At 42.3% G+C, this 19,065-nt stretch overlaps 1 protein-coding gene across 6 annotated transcripts in view; it reads right to left on the bottom strand.

Annotated features, from left to right (window-relative positions):
- Positions 1–19,065, bottom strand: part of Sox5 (SRY-box transcription factor 5) — a 394,103-nt gene that overhangs the window by 211,120 nt on the left and 163,918 nt on the right. For all 6 annotated transcript variants that reach the window (XM_057770810.1, XM_057770842.1, XM_057770818.1 and 3 more), the window contains exon 4: positions 7,013–7,099. In XM_057770810.1, coding sequence (XP_057626793.1) covers positions 7,013–7,099 — 87 coding nt within the window. The remainder of the gene's footprint in view (positions 1–7,012; positions 7,100–19,065) is intronic.

Below are 19,065 nucleotides of genomic sequence, written 5' to 3'. Positions count from 1 at the left end.
TGACATTGTTGTATATAAGTTTTAAATTTTCAAAATTCTGAATGAGTTGGGTCATTTCTCAGACACAGTTCAACTCTGTCTTTGAGACAGTGTCCTTTAATAGCTGGGACCAGTCAAGAAGTCTTGCTTAGCTGGCCCCAGGTGCCAGGGATCTACCTGTCTGCCTCCAAGTGCTGGGGTTACAACCCGGATACCAGGCCCACCCAGCTTAGCTTTTTACTGTAGATTTGGGACTCAATGCAAGTCCTTCACCAGCTACCAAGCTATCTCACCAGGACTTAGATCTTGTCCTTGTGGGGGGAAAATCTTGTGACTGACTTCTGTTTTCATCCTGCTCATTTTCAAGTTATTTAATGCTATTTAAACAGAATAATTATCTCTCTGAAGGCACATACTCAATGTGCTTGTCTATTTCAAAAATGTACATCACCTGAGAGATTATCTTAATCCAGGTATTGACTCTACTCCTGTGCTTAATTCCTGAGCTCAAAGTCAACTGTATTGCCCAAAGGATTGTTGACATGAATCCAGAGATGTTCAGTGTTTTCTGCATGCCCCACTGTCTAGAATGAACAAAATTATGGGTTTGAAATAGTCATATTTTTATATTGTCAAGCTCAGCTGGCACTCCCCTCTACATTATACATATGGCACTTCCTGGCCTTAACTAAAAAATTAGAACTTCTGAGTCCTGTGTAGGAAAGATCTAGTCAAACATGCCCTGCAGTGGCCTTGTCCTGCACTCCTCCAGGAGCCTGCCCAGTGAACCTCCAATGTCCCATTTTCATTACAGCACTGAAGGAAATAAGTGAGATGCTTGCACACAGGCATGGGTGCTAGAGTCTATACATGCCCCTCACAAGTACTGTGCAGTATATGCAGCTGATGCAGCGTCTGCAGTTCATGCAGTATGTGAGGCTAATACAGTGTCTACAATTGATGCAGTGTGTGCAGTTGATGCAGTGTGTGCAGCTGATGCCGTGTGTGCAGTTGATGCAGTGTGTGCAGCTGATGCCGTGTGTGCAGTTGATGCAGTGTGTGCAGCTGATGCGATATGTGCAGCTGATGCGATATGTGCAGCTGATGCTGTAACATGGAGGGTCCTGTTTGTTTGTTGGAGTTTCTGTCCTGCCCGGTAACCCCACAACTGTTTAGCCCCAAAGAAAATCACACATAGGTCTCTATAAGTTATAAAGCTGATTGCCCCATTAGCTCTAACCTCTTACTGGCTAACTCTCACATCTTGATTAACCCATTTTTCTGATCTATGTTAGCCATGTGGCTCAGTACCTTTTTTCAGTGGGGCAGATCACATCCTGCTGCTTTGGTGGTCTGGGCAGGAGTGGGTGGGAGCAACTTCCTCCTTTCCAGAATTCTCCTGTTTTCATTACCTCATTTCTACTTCCTATCTGGATTTCACGCCTATATTTCCTGCCTGGCCAATCAGCGTTTATTTATAACATGATTGACAGAATACAGACAATTCTCCTGCACCATGATGCAGTGTCTACAGTTGATGCAGTGTGTGCAGTTGTTACAGTGTATGTAGCTGATACGGAGTCTGCAGGTGATACAGTGGGTGCAGTTGATGCAGTGCCGGCAGCTGCTTGGCTGAAAATGAATGACCTGTTTAGACTAGTCAGAGTCACCATGGGTCCCCAGAAACTGTCCTCAGGTGAAATGCCCGTTCACTGGTCTTTGGTGTCATGAAATTCCTCACTAGCTGAAACACTGTGGGTACCACTGGTAGCCAGCTGGGATACTCTCGTCACTTCCCCATCCCCAATCACTTCTGGCCTACAAAAGGCATCTGTCACCCTAGCCACCACTGCTACTCAGAGCTTCTGCTGCAGATGACATAAAAAGTCTCTGAGAGATGCCCAGTGACATAATATGTCTGAGAAGAAGGGAAGAAACCATTTCCTCAGGCAGCTCCTTGGAGTATAGCATGAGCTGACTGGCTGCTATTGACGGAGCTTTGCAGTCCAACGGTTACCTCGAAACTAGATCCTGGGTGCCTTCCGTGTGTGCATGATAGGGTTAATTCTACTATATCTTAAAAACATGAATGTGTCACATCTCTGAAGTGCCAGTGTATAACCTGGTATGATACCAGGCAAAATGTTCTGGTGTTTTAAAAAAGGAACATGAGGGGTCAGTGCAAAGTCTCTGTGGGTAAATGCACTTGCTGCCAAGTCTGGGCCCAAGAGCCTACATGAGAGAAGGAGAGAGTTGACATCTATGAATCCATGGCCTACACACAAGCATGGGTGCAGATGCATGCGTACATGTCTGCAAGCACTTGCACACATAGTAAAATAAATGTAAAAGCGAGAAATGAGTAACTTTATTCTCTCAAAGGCCAGCAACCTTTACTAACAGTTTCTTGAGAAAAAAAAAGTGAGATAGAATCTAAATACAATTACTTATGGACAACCAATGTGTCATATTTATTCTTCCTATGGGAAAAGCTTCCCACTTACTCTTTTTGAATACTTATAGTGAGAAGCACTTTTCACAAACTTCTCCAAGTTGTGACTCTACTAATTTGTTTAAATACCTGCAAAGTATTTCATGGGTCAGCACTGTAAAGCTAAAGTACTGAAGAAAACATCACAGACTTAGCTACAGTACTAAATCTACAAGCATTCCCTATCTCCTAACAATCTTTGAAAGTCTTTAAGAGTCTACAATCAGTCTCTCCTAATTTGTGCCTTTTGTGTTCTAATTTTCTGTAAACCTATTTTGTACACTAAGTAATTGACAGAATCTCCTCTTTGTATTTTTTCAGGAGCAATTTGTAATCCCCATTTAGGCAAAACTTTTTTACCTCGTCAAACATTCTTTCTAAATTATCTGCATTTGAGTCAGATAACAAAATGTCATCCATGTAATGGTAAATTATAGAATTAGGAAATTGATTACGTATTATTTCCAATGGCTGATTTACAAAGTATTGGCATAGGGTGGGTCTATTGAACATTCCCTGTGGGAGGATGGTCCATTGGTATCTCCTAGTAGGCTGAGAATTATTATAAGTAGGCACTGTGAAAGCAAATTTTTCTCAATCCTTTTCTTGTAAAGATATAGTGAAGAAACAATCCTTTAAATCAATAACTATAAGAGGCCATCCTTTTCTTAATAGAGAAGGCAAAGGAATTCCAGACTATAGAGGGCCCATAGGCTGGATAACCTTGTTGACAGCTCTTAGATCTATCACCATTCTGCATTTTCCAGATTTCTTTTTAACAACAAATACAGGGTGAATTTCAAGGGCTGGTTGGTTCTTCAATATGGTGAGCATCTAATTGCTCTAAAGCCTGCAATTTGTCTTCTGTTAAAGGCCATTGTTTAACCCATATGGGTTTCTTGGTTAACTATTTTAAAGGCAAGGCTATTAGTAACTCTGAAGGTTTGCTAGTTGTTTTGTGTTCTTGTACAGCCTGAATGGCTGATGACCTTCATTTATAATATCTTATAATATCCTTCCCAGAAACATGAGTTTTGGGGACTGCAGGAATGTTGACATGGGTATTCCATTGCTGCAGGAGGTCATGGCCCCATAAATTCACTGCAATATTAGCTACATATGGTCTCAGCCTTCCTTTCTGTCCTTCTAGTACTATGTATTCAACCCACCTCATGCTTTGTTTTACTTGAGATAGGGTTATCAGCATCCCAAATTAGCAGGAAATATCCTGGAAAACTGTGCCCACATTCCAAAAAAAAAAAATGGACTATGGATATTTTCCTTTGTTCAGAATGTTGGTTCCAAGTAAATTAAATCCCAAAGTAATCACAAAGAGGCCTATGTTATGGATAATGGTCAAGAGAAAAGCTAAACAAAGGATATTAGATTTATAGTTCTTGTTTAAAAAATGGGGGGGGGGGAAGTGCTGTGGGAAAATGGTCTTTTATCCTGTCACTTGTATTATTTTTAATAAAATGCTGATTGGCCAGTAGACAGGCAGGAAGTATTGGCAGGGTGACCAGGTAGGAAGTAGAGGTGGGGTAACAAGAATGCTGGGAAGAGGGAAGCGTAGTCTGCAGTTGTGACCCAGATGCAGAGGAAGCAAGATGTGGCTGCCTCAACAAGTAAGGTACCAAGCCATGTGGCTAACACAGACAAGAATTATGGGCTGATGTAAGTTATAAGAATTAATTAATAAGAAGTCTGAGCTACTGGGCCAATCAGCTTATGATTAATGTAGGCCTCTTTGTGATTACTTTGGGATTTAACTGGTGTGGGAGGTCCTTCTATGTGTTGATTTTATTGGTTAATGAATAAAGAAACCTGGCTTGGCCCATAGCATGAAAGGAACAAGGTGGAGTTAGGGAAGCCCTGGAGCTACCACCAGAGTCAGACATGTCCCAACTTTAGCTCGTAAGTCACAGACACCTGGAGATACGCAGATTAATAGAAATGGGTTAAATTAAGATGTACGAGTTAGCCAATAAGAAACTAGAGCTAATGGGCCAAGCAGTGATTTAATTAATACAGTTTCTGTAGGAATATTTTGGTCTAAGCTAGCCAGGCAGCTGGGAACCAACAAGCAGCCTCTCTACCAACACTTAATGGCTGCAGGAACCGAGCAGGACAGAAACCTCAGTCAACAATTCCTATCCCCTTCCTGCTCCAGTCCCTCAGCACCTTCTCTTATCTCTTCATATCTCTTCTTCCATCTCTCTCTCTCTCTTTCTCTCCTCCTCTTCCTCTCTCAGATTCCTTTTTTCTGAGAGTCAACAAAATTTAAATAAAACTGGCCGAGATAAGCAGAGAGGCCCTTCTCCCCATCTAAGATGCAATAACTGCTGTGGAGCTGGTAACACCACCCTGACATGCGTGAAAGTTCTATCCTAACCTATTATTTAAGATGATCATGGCCAAACCCATTTATTCAGCACATTCATGTTTTCCTATTTTGAAAGAACATGCAAAGCCCAACCCTTTGGTCTCCCAGCCAGAAACAGCAGACAAATGTGTGAGTCTCACACCTTCCTCTGCCTAGGTTAAAACGGTTGCAGAAACAAGGCAGCCATTGTTCTCTGATTTCTTCTGAGGTGGCAAGAAACCACATTCCTGGGCACTGACCCCCCAAATTCATTTACCCCCAAAGGCAATCTTCTATTGTAGCCTCTGCACCTATGAACAATGACCTGCAATTGTGACTGTCACACACGGTCAACTCAAGGCTGTTTTCCCCACTTCACTGGGAAACCTGAGCCGAACACCTAATAACCATCTCCCCCCGGGCAGAAAAAAAAAAAAACACACAGTTGCTTTCAAAAATGCTTCTGGAAACAGCTTTCTTCTTCTTCTTCTTCTTTTATAACAGAACCAGAGGACAATAACTGAACTTGAGGTCTCTGAATGCAAAGCTTTAAAAACTTGAAATTAAAGACAGAAACTTCTTTTGTGATTGTACTGGAGCATCCTAAAGCAGCCCCAGGCTAGGCTCAAAGGACAGCAAGGAGCCTCTATCTAAGCTTAGCATCACTGCTGTCAGGGCTTTCAAGTCTGACTTGTGAGGGAAGAGAAGGAGGAACTGGATTGCAAGGCTCGAAGCAGGCACTCCTCTTCCTCCACTCTGGGTGTCTGAGGTCAGTAGTGGAAGACAGAGGCAGGGACTATATGTCCCTCACCTCAGGGGTCATGCTTAAAAATCCATCAAAAAGGTGAAGGGCTTGATATCCTGGAGGGTTACACGTCCCTTTGTGTTCCCCTTAAGTTCTGGAAAGCTCTGAGGAATGCTAATTGTTCATTTCAAGTTCCTTCCAGATAGATGCTGGTCATCAAACTTGTTGAATTCTCCCTCATCTCGCTACCCATTCTCAGCCTCTGAAGCCAGAACAGATGCAGCTTCTAATGACTGACGAACAAGTAAATCATCAGTCAAATGATTTTTCTGGAACTTTCCAAAGAGTCAGATATGAAAAAGAGCTTGCTTATGAACTGTGAAGTTTATTTTCGACAGGTGCTAAATGTAAATTTCAGACATCTAAAGTTAATATCAGTGTATATCTATATCTATATCTATATCTATCTATCTATGTGTGTGTGTGTGTGTATGAAGACAAATGTTTTGCTTTACTCCAGGATACTTGGAAGGATGGTGGAAGGAACAGAGCCTTACAGAAGAGACTGTCACTTCGATTCATACATCAGAAAGTCACTTGTACTAGACATGTGCTTATATGTATATACTGATATTACTTGGTAGATGTTTGAACTTTTTTTAGCACCTGTTAAAGATAAGCACCACAGTTCATAAGCAGATGTGATGCTGTTGATGACCAAGCGTCTTGACATTCTCAAAGTTAATATTGCTTTAGAATTTAGGACTACAAGTACCACACTGGCAGCAACAGGGTGCAGTAGGCTGCCCCATACTCTGAGAAGTGCTGCTCTACAACTAACTGAAAGGTCATCTGCTTCCCTTTCTACATGAGAAAATTAAATCTGCTCCCTTGTTACTGGAAGTTTGTTAAGATGTGAATATTCAATGTTTTCTGAAGTCCACAGAGAGCTTATATTAGTTGTAATTGCTGACTCCAATAAGCTCAAAGTGTCACATTTGGTAGACACTGACTGGAAACACGCTTGTACTTCGTCTGCCTTGCTCATTGTGATGGGCTCCAGCTGTCCACTATAAGTATGCATACTTCAGACACAGAATATAAACCGTAATTTCTAACCTCACCATGCTGATGATGTATTCTTACCTTTGAAATAAGTCATGTAAGTCAAAGAAGAGGAGGAGAAGGATAGTAAAGCCACAGAGAGAGTGGGTTTGTGCTGTTAAGACAAGAAAACCGAAACCCCATTCTTGATCCTACACGGTGCACGGAGAACACCCAGAGAGGCTGGGTCTACTTGCAGCTAGTAGAAAGGCCCACCAGGAGCATGCAGGAAGCAGAGGGCCAGGGACAGAAATATTCCAGAAACGCTAAGCCTTACAAACAGCAGCTTCATTTCTGAGCATTCCAGATCAAAGCAGCTCATACTTCCTACCTTTTATTTCTCCGAAGTTCCCTGATCCCATTGCCAGGAGCTTGTCTTTCCAGTCCTTCGAGAGCAGCTTTTCAATACTGGGGGTATCTAAGTAAAGAAAAAATAAAAGACAGCTATAAGCAAACAGGCAGCACTCCTTGCAGCGGGCTCAGGAAAACCTGTCTGCTAAGAATAAGGCCATTGCGATCCTGGTCCCAGTTCATAATGACTTCATCAACAAACTGATCAGAGGGAGTTAAGAGAGAGAGAGAAAGAGAGAGAGAGAGAGAGAGAGAGAGAGAGAGAGAGAGAGAGAGAGAGTTTGGTCACCTGCTGTTTCGAAATCATTAGCTTTTTCCCCTTGCAGAACAAAGCCCTGCTAATTCTTTATGATAATGGGCTTGTGTGAACCCACAGCTCATTGTTTTAAATTTGATGGACAAATTCTTGCTATAATGGATGCTTGTCAATTTCAGAGTTTTAGTCTGTAGTCACAAAATAATTATGTTGATAAAATGCGGAGTAAAAAAAAAAAAGAGGCAAAGAATTAGCCCTTAAACCTGCTGCATGTAATTACGTCCCTCTGTGTGTTTACAATTCCGTGCACTTTATAATATGTGTAACATTGTGTGGTGGCAACCACCGCGCCGTGGCAAGATTAGTGCGTACACAGTGAACACTGGAAAAAATAAATAAAAAGCAAACAAACAAACAAAAAGGTTGACATAAAAGGCGCTGTTCAAAGATGGCCAAATCAGGTGAAGCGAGTGGTGTCTCTAATGGAAACGCATTATTTGCTTAGTTCAGATTTGTATCACGCTTTTTGCAAATACCCCGGGTTGGGACAGGACAGACACAATTTCGAGAGCAAGGTCACGAGTTACAGAGCGTGGTTTGTGTTTGTAGGTCCCTGGCTCGGCCCTCCCCTTTTGTCCTGAGCCTTCGCTATAAGTAAACACAACTGTAATAAAAGCTGCCACATTAGACTCAGGTCCACACAATGGGGCTCTACGTTCCTTCCTGTCAACGTCTGGCCGGGGATGCAGTGGCAATGCCTACAGTGACAAAACATTTCAGATCTACAGTCAGCCTTGGATTCAGTTAGAAAACAAAACAAGCACTCACACTCCCCGAAGGTCAGTGTGCCCCGTGTCTCATCTAAGTGATAGCGCTACACCCATCATCCTGCGTCTTAGACACATGTTGCTGTCTGCACCATCATGCATTTCTGTTTGTTCCAATGATTATTGCCCCCCAAGAGGAAAAGAAAGGGATGACTTGCTAACTTATCAGAGAGACTGCCTGTCCTGGGGGTTTCAGTGAGGCAGAAGTTAAGTACAGAAGATTTCTAAGATATTGAAAATGATAGGTGGAATTTAAATGGCAAAATATAAGTTATTGTTTTAAACCCTTTCCATGTATAGGTATATGTACCATGCGTACTACGTGGCTAAAATATATATTTCTCTTTGTCACGAAATACCCATTTCTAATTTTCATAATGAAGGAATGAACTTCCTTGTACATTTCCCTAAAATATACAGCCCTGTTTTTCCATCTCACCTTTTGGAAATGACAATAGCAACGCGGTGGTCAGCCAGAGTGCAGACTGGGGCTGTAGTCCGTGTTTCCACTCGCATCATGATGTTTAAAGAAAGTTGAAAACCCTTCTGCACTAAACTTCAGTGTGTCTACATTCCCAGTGAGCACTGGGGAAATCAGTTCTTAAACCTTATCAGAGTAGGTCAAACAAACACCACTGTTTCTTTATTCAGAGCTCAAAAAAAAAAAAAATTGCCTGAGTAGCGTGTAAACAGGGCATGGCCAGTATGGTATTTGTAAGAGAGTTCTGTCAGTCGTTAAAAGCTAACAAACCTCTGCGGAGCAGGAATGCGGCAATAGAAATCCACTGTGGACTAACAATGGCCCCTGAGTTTCCCTGCTCCAGAAAGAGACCTTTTTACTTTTAAGGCTATTGTCTGCCAGGTCCCTGGCAATGCCTTTCCCTTGCAGCTAGACAAAATATCTACTGTCACCGCCTCATAAAGGGACAGAAGTCTTCTGTCTAAGTTGCAGAGTTAAAGAAACAGCAGCCAGATTTGCGGAACTCGCAGAACATTCTTGGCCTCCTTATTAACAAGCCTTAAGATATAAGGCTTTCAGAGAGCTGGTTCAAGTTGACTCTTAGCATACAGGAGGGAGGGACGGATGGAGGGATGAAGGGATGGATGGATGGATGGATGGATGGATGGACGGACGGAGGGAGGGATGGATGGAGAAATGAAAGGAGGGAGGGAGACAGAGAGAGAGTGAGACAGGGAGGGAGGGAGACGGAGGGAAGGAGAGAAGTGTTTGTGAAAATGGAAAATCAGAAATACATCTAACTCAGGGCTGTCATTCCAGGGATGACTAAGGATCCAGATGTCTACATTGAGTGGCCTCTGTCTTTGGACCACACAACTATTTCTACGTCTGTCCTCTCATTTACTCCACAGTCACCAGAAGTCTGAGCACGTGTGTAATTGGGGAACAGTAAGGTCTTAGGTATGGTTCTGTTCTTTTCCTAATATCCCTTATGCACAATTGTGCGATGAGAAAGCTCCCATTTTGAAGGCTAAGTTCTGAGCAGCAGACAAAGCCCCTTCTGTGTGGCATGGCAAACTTCTCATGGCAGGTAAGGAACCAAAGCTTAGGGAAACACAGGACTCGGCCACTCTGAAGCTAAATGCAAATCTCAGCCTGTGGTTTCAGTCCCATACACACATGCTCACACAGACAGACACACCCTCACTTCCTCTGTGGGGAAGCTCCAGGTTCCAGGGGCCACTCAGAGCTCCAATAAGAAAAAATTTCGAAGAATAAATTGAACTTTACAGAATAATGTGTTTGCGTGAGTATTAACTATGGGATTAAAGGCTAGATTTTTTTGAAGCTCTCATTAGCATCAGAACTTAATCTAATTATATGATTTTCCACTATGGAGTTTGCACTGAATGGTTTTAAAAAATCCTGTGAGCATGTACAATTAAATTACCCCTTTTACTTATAAACCAGAGGACTCCTGGGCTATGAGTGAAAAGCAAACCAGATTGTTACCTGTCTTATGACAGCAGCTACCTGGAGTAGCTGGTGAGGGGTGGGGTCTGTACACCCAGCCTTTGCTTTCCGCTTGCTACCTGAATTTCGGTCACATAAACAGGGACAGCAAGTCTACTTCCTGCCATGGTCCCATGCCCTCACAGGCCGTTCCTACAGTCACGCTACAGGATGGCGTCCAGTCATGGGGACAGTGGAGTGCCCTCCACAGTGACGGAGTTTCTCAGAGAACAGTAAGGAAATCTATGATTAGAAACGGAAAAGACAAAATGGCAAAATCCCAATATTTACAACCACCTGTTTTCTCAAGTGTGAATTCAATAAAGGAATGTCTACCACAGCTCTGTAAGTACCACTCACTATTTATGGTGTGAAAAGTTATAGTGGCTCAATATGCAATATTTCGTTTTCAAAAAGGAGGTTCACTTTTAAAGACACAGAGTTGGGTTGGATGCTGTGACTATGGCTCGTGACTCTTTGCAGTATTAGTAAGCTTCCAAGTTCTGAACATTTCTTTTTTTCATGGTTTTTGTTTATTTATTTATTTATTGGATAGGGTCTCAGTATGTAGACCAGGCCAGCTCCAACTCGCAGAGATCCACCTGCCTCTGCCTCCCCAGCCCTGGGATTAAAGGCGTGCGCCACCATGCCTGGTGTGCATTTCTTATCTAAAACACTTAGGACTTCATTCTCCTGAGCACTGGTTTCAGGGTTACCCTCAAAACTCACTATTCCCTCAAATACAGTCACTGTTAGAGTCAACAGCGGCTCTGGCACAGTGTCTGAGCTCAAAGAGCCCTGTCGGTCATGACACCTTTGACGGCAGTTTGTGTGTAGGTATTCCGTTCCATGTTGTAGCTGAGGACACTCAGCTTTGCCCAAATCAGATAGTCCAAAGCACAACAGATAGACTACGAATCCAGGGCTCTTCCTTCAAGGGTTTGTCTTTTTAGAAGAAAACTAATATGTGCATGTTAAAAAATAATGTAAAATAAATGTGAAAAAATAAGCCATGGAACATTAAAGCCTAGGAAACGGCCACCGTCTGCCCACACATTAAGTGGGTCTATGAAATCACTTCTGCTTCTTTCCACCACCCGCAGCCGTTAGACATACTGAATGGCTTTTCTCTTCTTTCTGGCTCATATTGGCTTCCTCACATGGCTGCCTATGGCAATCCCCACCAGAGAACCCCCGAGAATGCCAGCCATTGTTACGGCAGTGGCAGCATCCTGCCTCTTTAGGGCCTGCTCATTCGCTGTAACTCTCTCCGTTTCCCTCTGGTGCCAAACCCTCTTAAGACTGACTCCCTGGGCTGGAACAATGAGACCTGGAGACCAATGCCAACATATTGTAATTCTCCAGCAAGCCGTCTGTGCCAAGAATGAACCACATTCATGCCAGCGCAGTAGCTTACACACAACCTCAGGGTTGTGCTTTGGATGTATGTAGGGTATTTTTCTGCTTTAATCTCTTCTGAGCTACAGTGGCAGGGCACATTGAACAACTGAACAAGTAAAATGTATGTACACACGATATTTGACTTTTTAAACAAAACCCCAGGAAGCGGGCAATTCTACCGCTGTTTACACTTTAATCTGTCGCTTCAACCGAAGGGCACTATTCTTGACTTGTGCTAGTGAACACATGTAGCAAGGGCATCACACTTTGGAAAGAATAATGATGTAACTGAATTTCAAACATGCCAATTGTTTCTCAAATCATGAAGTAAACACATGGGTAGATAATCTAGCAGCTGAATTTTAAGACTAATAATGGCCTTTGTCTATCATTTAGATCAGCATTTTATAGAAGCCATTGGTCAGATATAAGCTGAACATGCATGATTTGGTGATATAAAACTAAAACAAAAACTAAACAAACGTCCCATCATCACATAAATCTAATTTACACTTAACGAAGGTAGAACCCTTTCCCACAGGAGTTAGACATCTTTAGGGACTGAGACTGCCAAAGAAGTTATGGATTATGTAGTATTTAAATCCTTTACCAAGGAAATCAGAGTGGGGCGATGGCTATTATTTACTCAGTATGACTTAAACCAGCCTAGACCAAAGTCTTCATTTATAGCCTGAAACACAATAAATTATCAAGTTTCAAATATTTGCTCAAAACTCATGCACCTCATTAAACCTAAAGTCAGGGGCTGCAGCACCATCCACTCCCCGCCCAGCGTTCTCTTCAGCACGCCACACAGCTGCACTGTAAGTTCTGCCTCGTATTTTGTGGTCCTGGGGTGGAACGCATGTGCCCAAGCAAACAGAGTCTGTTGTGTGAATTGTACCCACATCTCAGCACAAATCTCTCTGCTAAAGGGCTAAGCGTTTGAAAGAGTGGAACTTTTGTTCCTTTCCTTTGCTGCCTTCAGGATCAGGTGGCAGGTGACACTGTTAGAACTGTCACCGTGGACTCTGTAACCTCTGTTAGGACGGGACACCACCCCCCCCCACTCTCGCAGGGGCCCACTGAACACCCACGAGAACTGCAGAGCGGAGGCAAATGTGCCAGTCAGTGCAGCTCCAGCTCAGTGCATTGCTGTTTAATTATTCAAGTCACGGCCATCACTACAGACTCGGGAAGGGAGGACTGAGGCAGACCTGCCAACGACATCAATAGGAAGTCACCTCAGAAGGACAGCACGACAATGTACAGGCGGTACATGTGGACGACTGTTACATGACACAGGGTAAGCAGGAAGTTCTTACATCCAAGAGAAGCCTGTGTGCACAAGATCAGAGGGCCCTCCCAAGCCTGAGCCCGCCCATCAGTGCAGCTGGGCTACCAACGTCAAGTTCTCGGATCTTTTAAAGCTCCCACATATCCCCACAGACTCACAGCTGGTACTCCACAGCACGCAGAGCACGCTGGCCTCACTTTATATGTAATTAACTATCCTCAAGTGACCTAAGGCCTGGACAGGCTTTTGTGTCTGTATTGACAACGCACATGCTTGCTTCCACTTGAAAGTTATTAAGAACTTTTTAATAGATGAAAAATGGCTTCCACAAGGCGACTTTTGAAAAGAATACTATACAATCAGTTCCAGGGACTGGGGAGTTATTGTGATAGGCTTAGGTTTTCTTGTTGTGCTGACTGTAAAATTGGACATATTTGTTCATTATATCCAACTTTGCATCACATTTTAGAAGAGCATTTTTGCTGTTGGTGTTTTTGATGTGGGGTTTCTCTGTGTAACAGTCCTAGCTGTCCTGCAACTAGATCTTGTAGACCAGGCTGGCCTCACACTCACAGAGATCGCCTGCCTCTGCCTCCTGAGTGCTGGGATTAAAGGCATGTGCCACCATTGCCCAGCTAAAAGAGTAATTTTCAGTGCATGATTAAATATGTCACAGTTAATATGCTATCATTGCTACATATCTATAACCCTTATTTACTCCTTGCAAGGCTGATGCATAAAATGCTTTGATAGATTTCATTTTTATTAGTGTGTATGTGTCTGTGAGTCTCTGCAACATACACGGAGGTGCTTGCAGAGGCCAGGAGAGGGCATTGGATCCCCAGAGCTAGAGTTACAGGCAAGCGGCTAAGCCTTCCACTGACAAGGGTGCTCGAAGCTAAATTCAGGATCTCAGGGTGAACAGTGTCTGCTGATAAGCAGTGGTTCTCAGACTGTGGGTCTCCTTTGCAAACCTCTGTCTCCCAATTATTTACATTAGGATTCAAACAGTAGTAAAATTATAGTTATGAAGTAGCAATGAAAATAATTTTATGGTTGGGAGCAGCCATGACATAAGGAACTATATAAAGGGTCACAACATTAGGAAGGTTGAAAACCACTGTGTTCTCAACTAGCCAGTCTGTGTTTGTGTGTGTGTGTGTGTGTGTGTGTGTGTGATTCGTTTCATTTAGTCCATTTGACATGAATTTCTGATATCCTCCTTCCACTTCCCAAGTTCTTGATCACGGATGTTCACATACTCTGCTATGTTCTCCTTACATGTTAGTAGGCTTAAAGACTGAGCGACGGAATTGATGATGCCCTCATTAACCCCCATCGGAAGATAGCATGCCCTGTGTAGCCTGCAGACATGACTATGCAGTTGTTTTATTATTCGGTCGCACCAAGAACACTGTAAGCTCTGGGAGGCAGCTTTCCAACGGGGAGTTGCAGAGTGTAATTCCTCTGCTACAAAAACTCTTTGTCTTTTTACTACTAGATATAAAAGGAAAAATAATCATTTAATGTCATAAAACCTGACTTCATCTCTTACTGGTTTATTGCTCTTTGGCAAGTAATTTACCCTCTTGCTGCTTCAAGTTACTCACCTGAAAACAGGATAATGGCCACCCTTATCTCACGTTCCTGTGAAAACTAAGGGACGCAAAGGATTTAAATAGGGCTGGCACTTAGTGCCACTTAAAAGTGGCAAACAGTGTTATGCTACAAGTCAGTTTAAAACTATCCAAAAGAATTGCCTTTTTGGGTAGCTCTATACAGACACACACACATATATATACAGACACAAGACACATAGAAACATACATATACAAACACATACAGATACATATACACACATGCAGAAGCACACACATATACAAATACACATAGACACACAAAAGCAGAAATACATGCATACATATATGCACATACATGCACGAACATACATATACATGCATATATGCATACAAAACCACATGTACACAATACATATATACAATTACATACAAAACACTATATACAAACATACATACATACATACATACATACATACATACATACATGCACATACATATACACGTCACCCATCCCTCCAGCCATAATTACTCTGTGCTAGTTGTACCCACTTCTATGATGAGGACTATCACTGTCACTTTTCATTCTCTATAATAATGAAATGCACACAGTGGCAAGGAGGGGAAAGTATTCATCCGCAGGTTAATGTATGTAATGTCTCCACACAGCACAGATGAAGAGAGTCAGCTAGTCTTTGTTTTCTATTTCCTCTAGACAGCTGCCATTCCCAAGATCCTCAGGGTTGCCGACATTATCTGAATGTTTGTAAAAGTCAGTGAGATGGGGAAGTTAAAAGGCTACCCACCAATAGCAATGCTTGTTGCTTTCATTTACTGGTGTAACCCCCTCTACCATCATGGCTAACTCACCCCGATCTCCATCCACATCCACCCACCATGGTTAACTCACCCCGATCTCCATCCACATCCACCATCATGGCTAACTCACCCCAATCTCCACCCACATCCACCATCATGGCCAACTCAAGCCGATATCTCCCATCTCCACAGAGGAAACTCATTTTAACTTTTAATAAAAACGGGAGAGGAAGACCCTGTCATAAAATGATGAACATTATAAAGCGATGAACATGGTCTATTTGGAGCCAAAGTTTCAATGAGGGAGCAGGAGGAAGCCAGCGTTACTAGGAGGGAAGACCAGAAAGTCCAAACAATGTGAAACCCAGAAGGAAAGACGTGGGCCACTGTGCATACACAGCAGCTGCTCTATAAAATCCCCAACATTTCTTAGGAGGGATTTTTCCCATTTCTCTCTTCCAACTATCAAACAACTATCTGGTCAGAGATAAATTAGAAAAGTTTTCAGTTTTGTATATTCTGCTTCATTTAGCGTTTTCTCTATTGTGTATCCATGATGGAATCATAAGGAAAAAGCACCATAAGATCTGCAGAACTATAGCATAAGGTATTTGAGAACCAAACATGTTTAAAACAAGTGGAGTTTTCATCTCAGAAGACTATAGCACATAAAGTGGGAAAGTCCAGGCAGGATCACTTCGGCACTTTGCAGCTTCCCGAGGAGGAGACCTGAAGGTCTCATTGCACCTGTGAACCCTGAGTGGTGCTTACAGGCTGAGATGAAACGTGACTTATACATGTCCATGGACATATTTTAGACAAGGACTATGCATGTATTCAGATGATGACCCACATGACCATCCAACTGCAGATGGCATATTCATACAATCATTCATTTACTAGACATTTAGAACATGCCGGAATCCATCTTTCACAATCACATTTGCAGAACTGTGCGTGTGGTCAGAGGAGAAGAGAGATGAAAGACAAAAAATATCTAAATAGAAAAATCACTTAACATACTTTACTAGTCTGCAGCCTTAGAAATAGGACAGAACGTTGTACCCTTGTAGGTAAGAACTAAAACAAATTCAGACAGAGGCTGAAGCACCACGAACCAAAATTCAGAAGACACAATACAGTACATCCATTTGCAATGTATGATTTAATGTTACCAGGCTTAGACGTAATTCCAGCAAAAGAAAAGTGTGCTAACATTTTAACTGTGATGTTCTCTGACACCACGCCAAAAAAAAAAAAAATGTAGAATAGGAAAAAATAAGTAAAAACACAAAAATCCATTTAGAAATTTCTTTAAAAGTCATTTTCATCAAAGAAGGGACAAGATAAAGAATTAAACATGGAAAAAAATGAAACTAAAAAAAAACCAAAACCAAGATAAATAGAAAAAAGCAAAGAGATTGGCACAGTTTTTATTTTATGACATCACCAGAGCTATTGATCCACTTATTGGTGAATGGGGGGGGTGGTTAAAATTAGGCATTTGCAACCCATCTATCCATACATTAAATTCAAAATGGAATGTTTGTTCACAACTATCATCTTTGTTTTTAATACATTCTATATCCTAAGTGAAGCACAAACTTTATAAAAATGACAATATACATCATATATAGATTTGCCCACTCTCTGTCTTTTGCATGATTCACATATAGCATTCACACACACACACACTCACACACACACACGTGTGTGTGTGTGAGTGTGTGTGTGTGTGTGTGCGTGCAGACGGAAAAGCTTCACATAGTATTCCTTTACCCATGTATCTAACAATAACCAGTCAGGTCCCACAGTAGCACTGCGATGAGCACCCAAGACATGGCCTTGACCCCTCAAGGAACTCAGTCTCTTATAGGACAATAAGACTGTGGCCCATAGCCAGATAATCAAACCCAACCTTTTTTCCCCAAATGCTATACCACGTCACTGAGTTGCTCTCCTGGAATCTCATCCGCTGATCCAGAATGAGGGACAATGGCCTCCATTAACTACTCAACCAATGAAGAGTAAACAGGAGTGTGAATAGGGTACTTTGGGTAAGAATTCCTATATAATTTAATCATCACCAATCAGATCCAAGATATAAAATTCTACTAGACAACAATTTCTAAGAAACTGGACAACTTCTCATCCTGCCATAATCAGAAAGAAATCCAAGAACAGTAGCAGCAGCAAGTTATCTAAGTGATACATATGGATAATAAATTTGGGGGATTCCTTCAACGGACTACACACGCCCTGCTTCATTTCAGCACTGAGTGTATTCTCAATGCCAGTGAGACTCCAAATGGGTTCTGGGACCTAGCACCTCATCTCTGATGGGGGAGGGGGTCGCTAAACGGCAACATTTAAGGGCCATCAAAGTGTTTAGTTTTATGTGTCTTGGTTGAGGACCAGGAACCTGAACTTTTCACCATTCATTTTGATAAATAAACACGGAATCCGAGTTTGAAGAGATGGGCAGAAACATCCCATTCGGTCGGACTCTGGAAACTTGAAAATCTTTCAGAAGTGAGTAAGATTTAAAAGAACAGAAGCTGCTGAGTTCTTTCGAAGGTGAAGAGATGGAACAAATGCCACATTGTCATTTCAGCAATGATTAGATAATGTGAACCAAATATATCCAGATGTCATCCAGTGGACCTGTGTTTACGACTACATGGCATGGGGGCACATCAAGGAGAAACACAATGAGGAGCCGTGAGTGGTCCAAAGTGTCCTAAACTATTTCACAGGGGGAGGGCGTGAGCACAGTGTTTTACCGGTTGATTATGATAAACTTTCCATTTAAAAGTTTTAAATGAAGGCTCATGAACTACGGAGTCCCACACTAGACACATGCATTCAAAATGTTTGAACAGAATGCATCACCTGTGTACCGGATGTACAGATGTTATGTAAATGACAAAGGGACAAGAAATCCCTGAGATAGTAAGACCACGGCTCTGAATGGTAGAAAACGAGGCAGGGTAGCTACCAAGTCTAGTCAAAGAATGACATAGGTAACTTGGGAAATTCAAGAAATATGAACTAAAGGAAGTCCTCTTCATTCAGAAGTCTCTAGGCAAAGCCCTCTGGGAGATGGAGGGACCACAAGTTATTAACCCTGGGCATCAGCTTGTGGCAGAAAATAAACCACTCGGTCCACCACCCTCTGAACATAACTGACATGGGTTTCCATGGGTCAGCCACACTTAAACGATTATCCCTCATTTGATTTTATCGAGCGAATCCTGGTCCCCATGCAATGACTGGAGGGCAACATTGTGGAGGACACTTGAGGGTGTTTAAATGCTGGGGAGGACGGCACAGAAGAGGAGTGCTGTCCCTTGGTCTGCTTCTGTCATGGCTTTTCCTGCCAGGAACAAGCCAAGAGATATCTAGCTGACTTCTGTATACGAGATAAATGGCAAAGACAACAACACATATCTACATGTCACCTGGATAAATTATACGCACAAGTATTCAGGATAACTGACCTGCAATAGTTACACAGAATTTTAATTCTACCCCCCGAAATAAACGGAAGGGAGTCTGGTGTGGGTAAGATAAACATCACACTCTACAGGAATAAATGTTTTAAAGGGCAGAAAGAAGCCTTTAAAACAGTTTAAGGACTTCAATAAATAAAAATTGAATTATCAGCAATTACCAATTTAAGAAAAGATGAGTATTTTATTTCAAAGGGATGGACAAACCAACAAAGTTGAAGAGCAATTAATATGACCTAGGGATGGGAGGGCAAGTCTTGTATGCTTGGCAATGTGCGAAGCATGCACGGTTGAGTTTCACGTGGTAGAAACTCAGAGGCATCTAGATTAGCAGCTAATCCCCTGGGATAGGGGCGTGGAAATCATCGTGAG

This window comes from Chionomys nivalis, chromosome 1, assembly GCF_950005125.1.
Source record: "Chionomys nivalis chromosome 1, mChiNiv1.1, whole genome shotgun sequence".
Classification (NCBI taxonomy): Eukaryota; Metazoa; Chordata; class Mammalia; order Rodentia; family Cricetidae; genus Chionomys; species Chionomys nivalis.
This window is presented reverse-complemented; position numbering and strand designations above follow the sequence as displayed.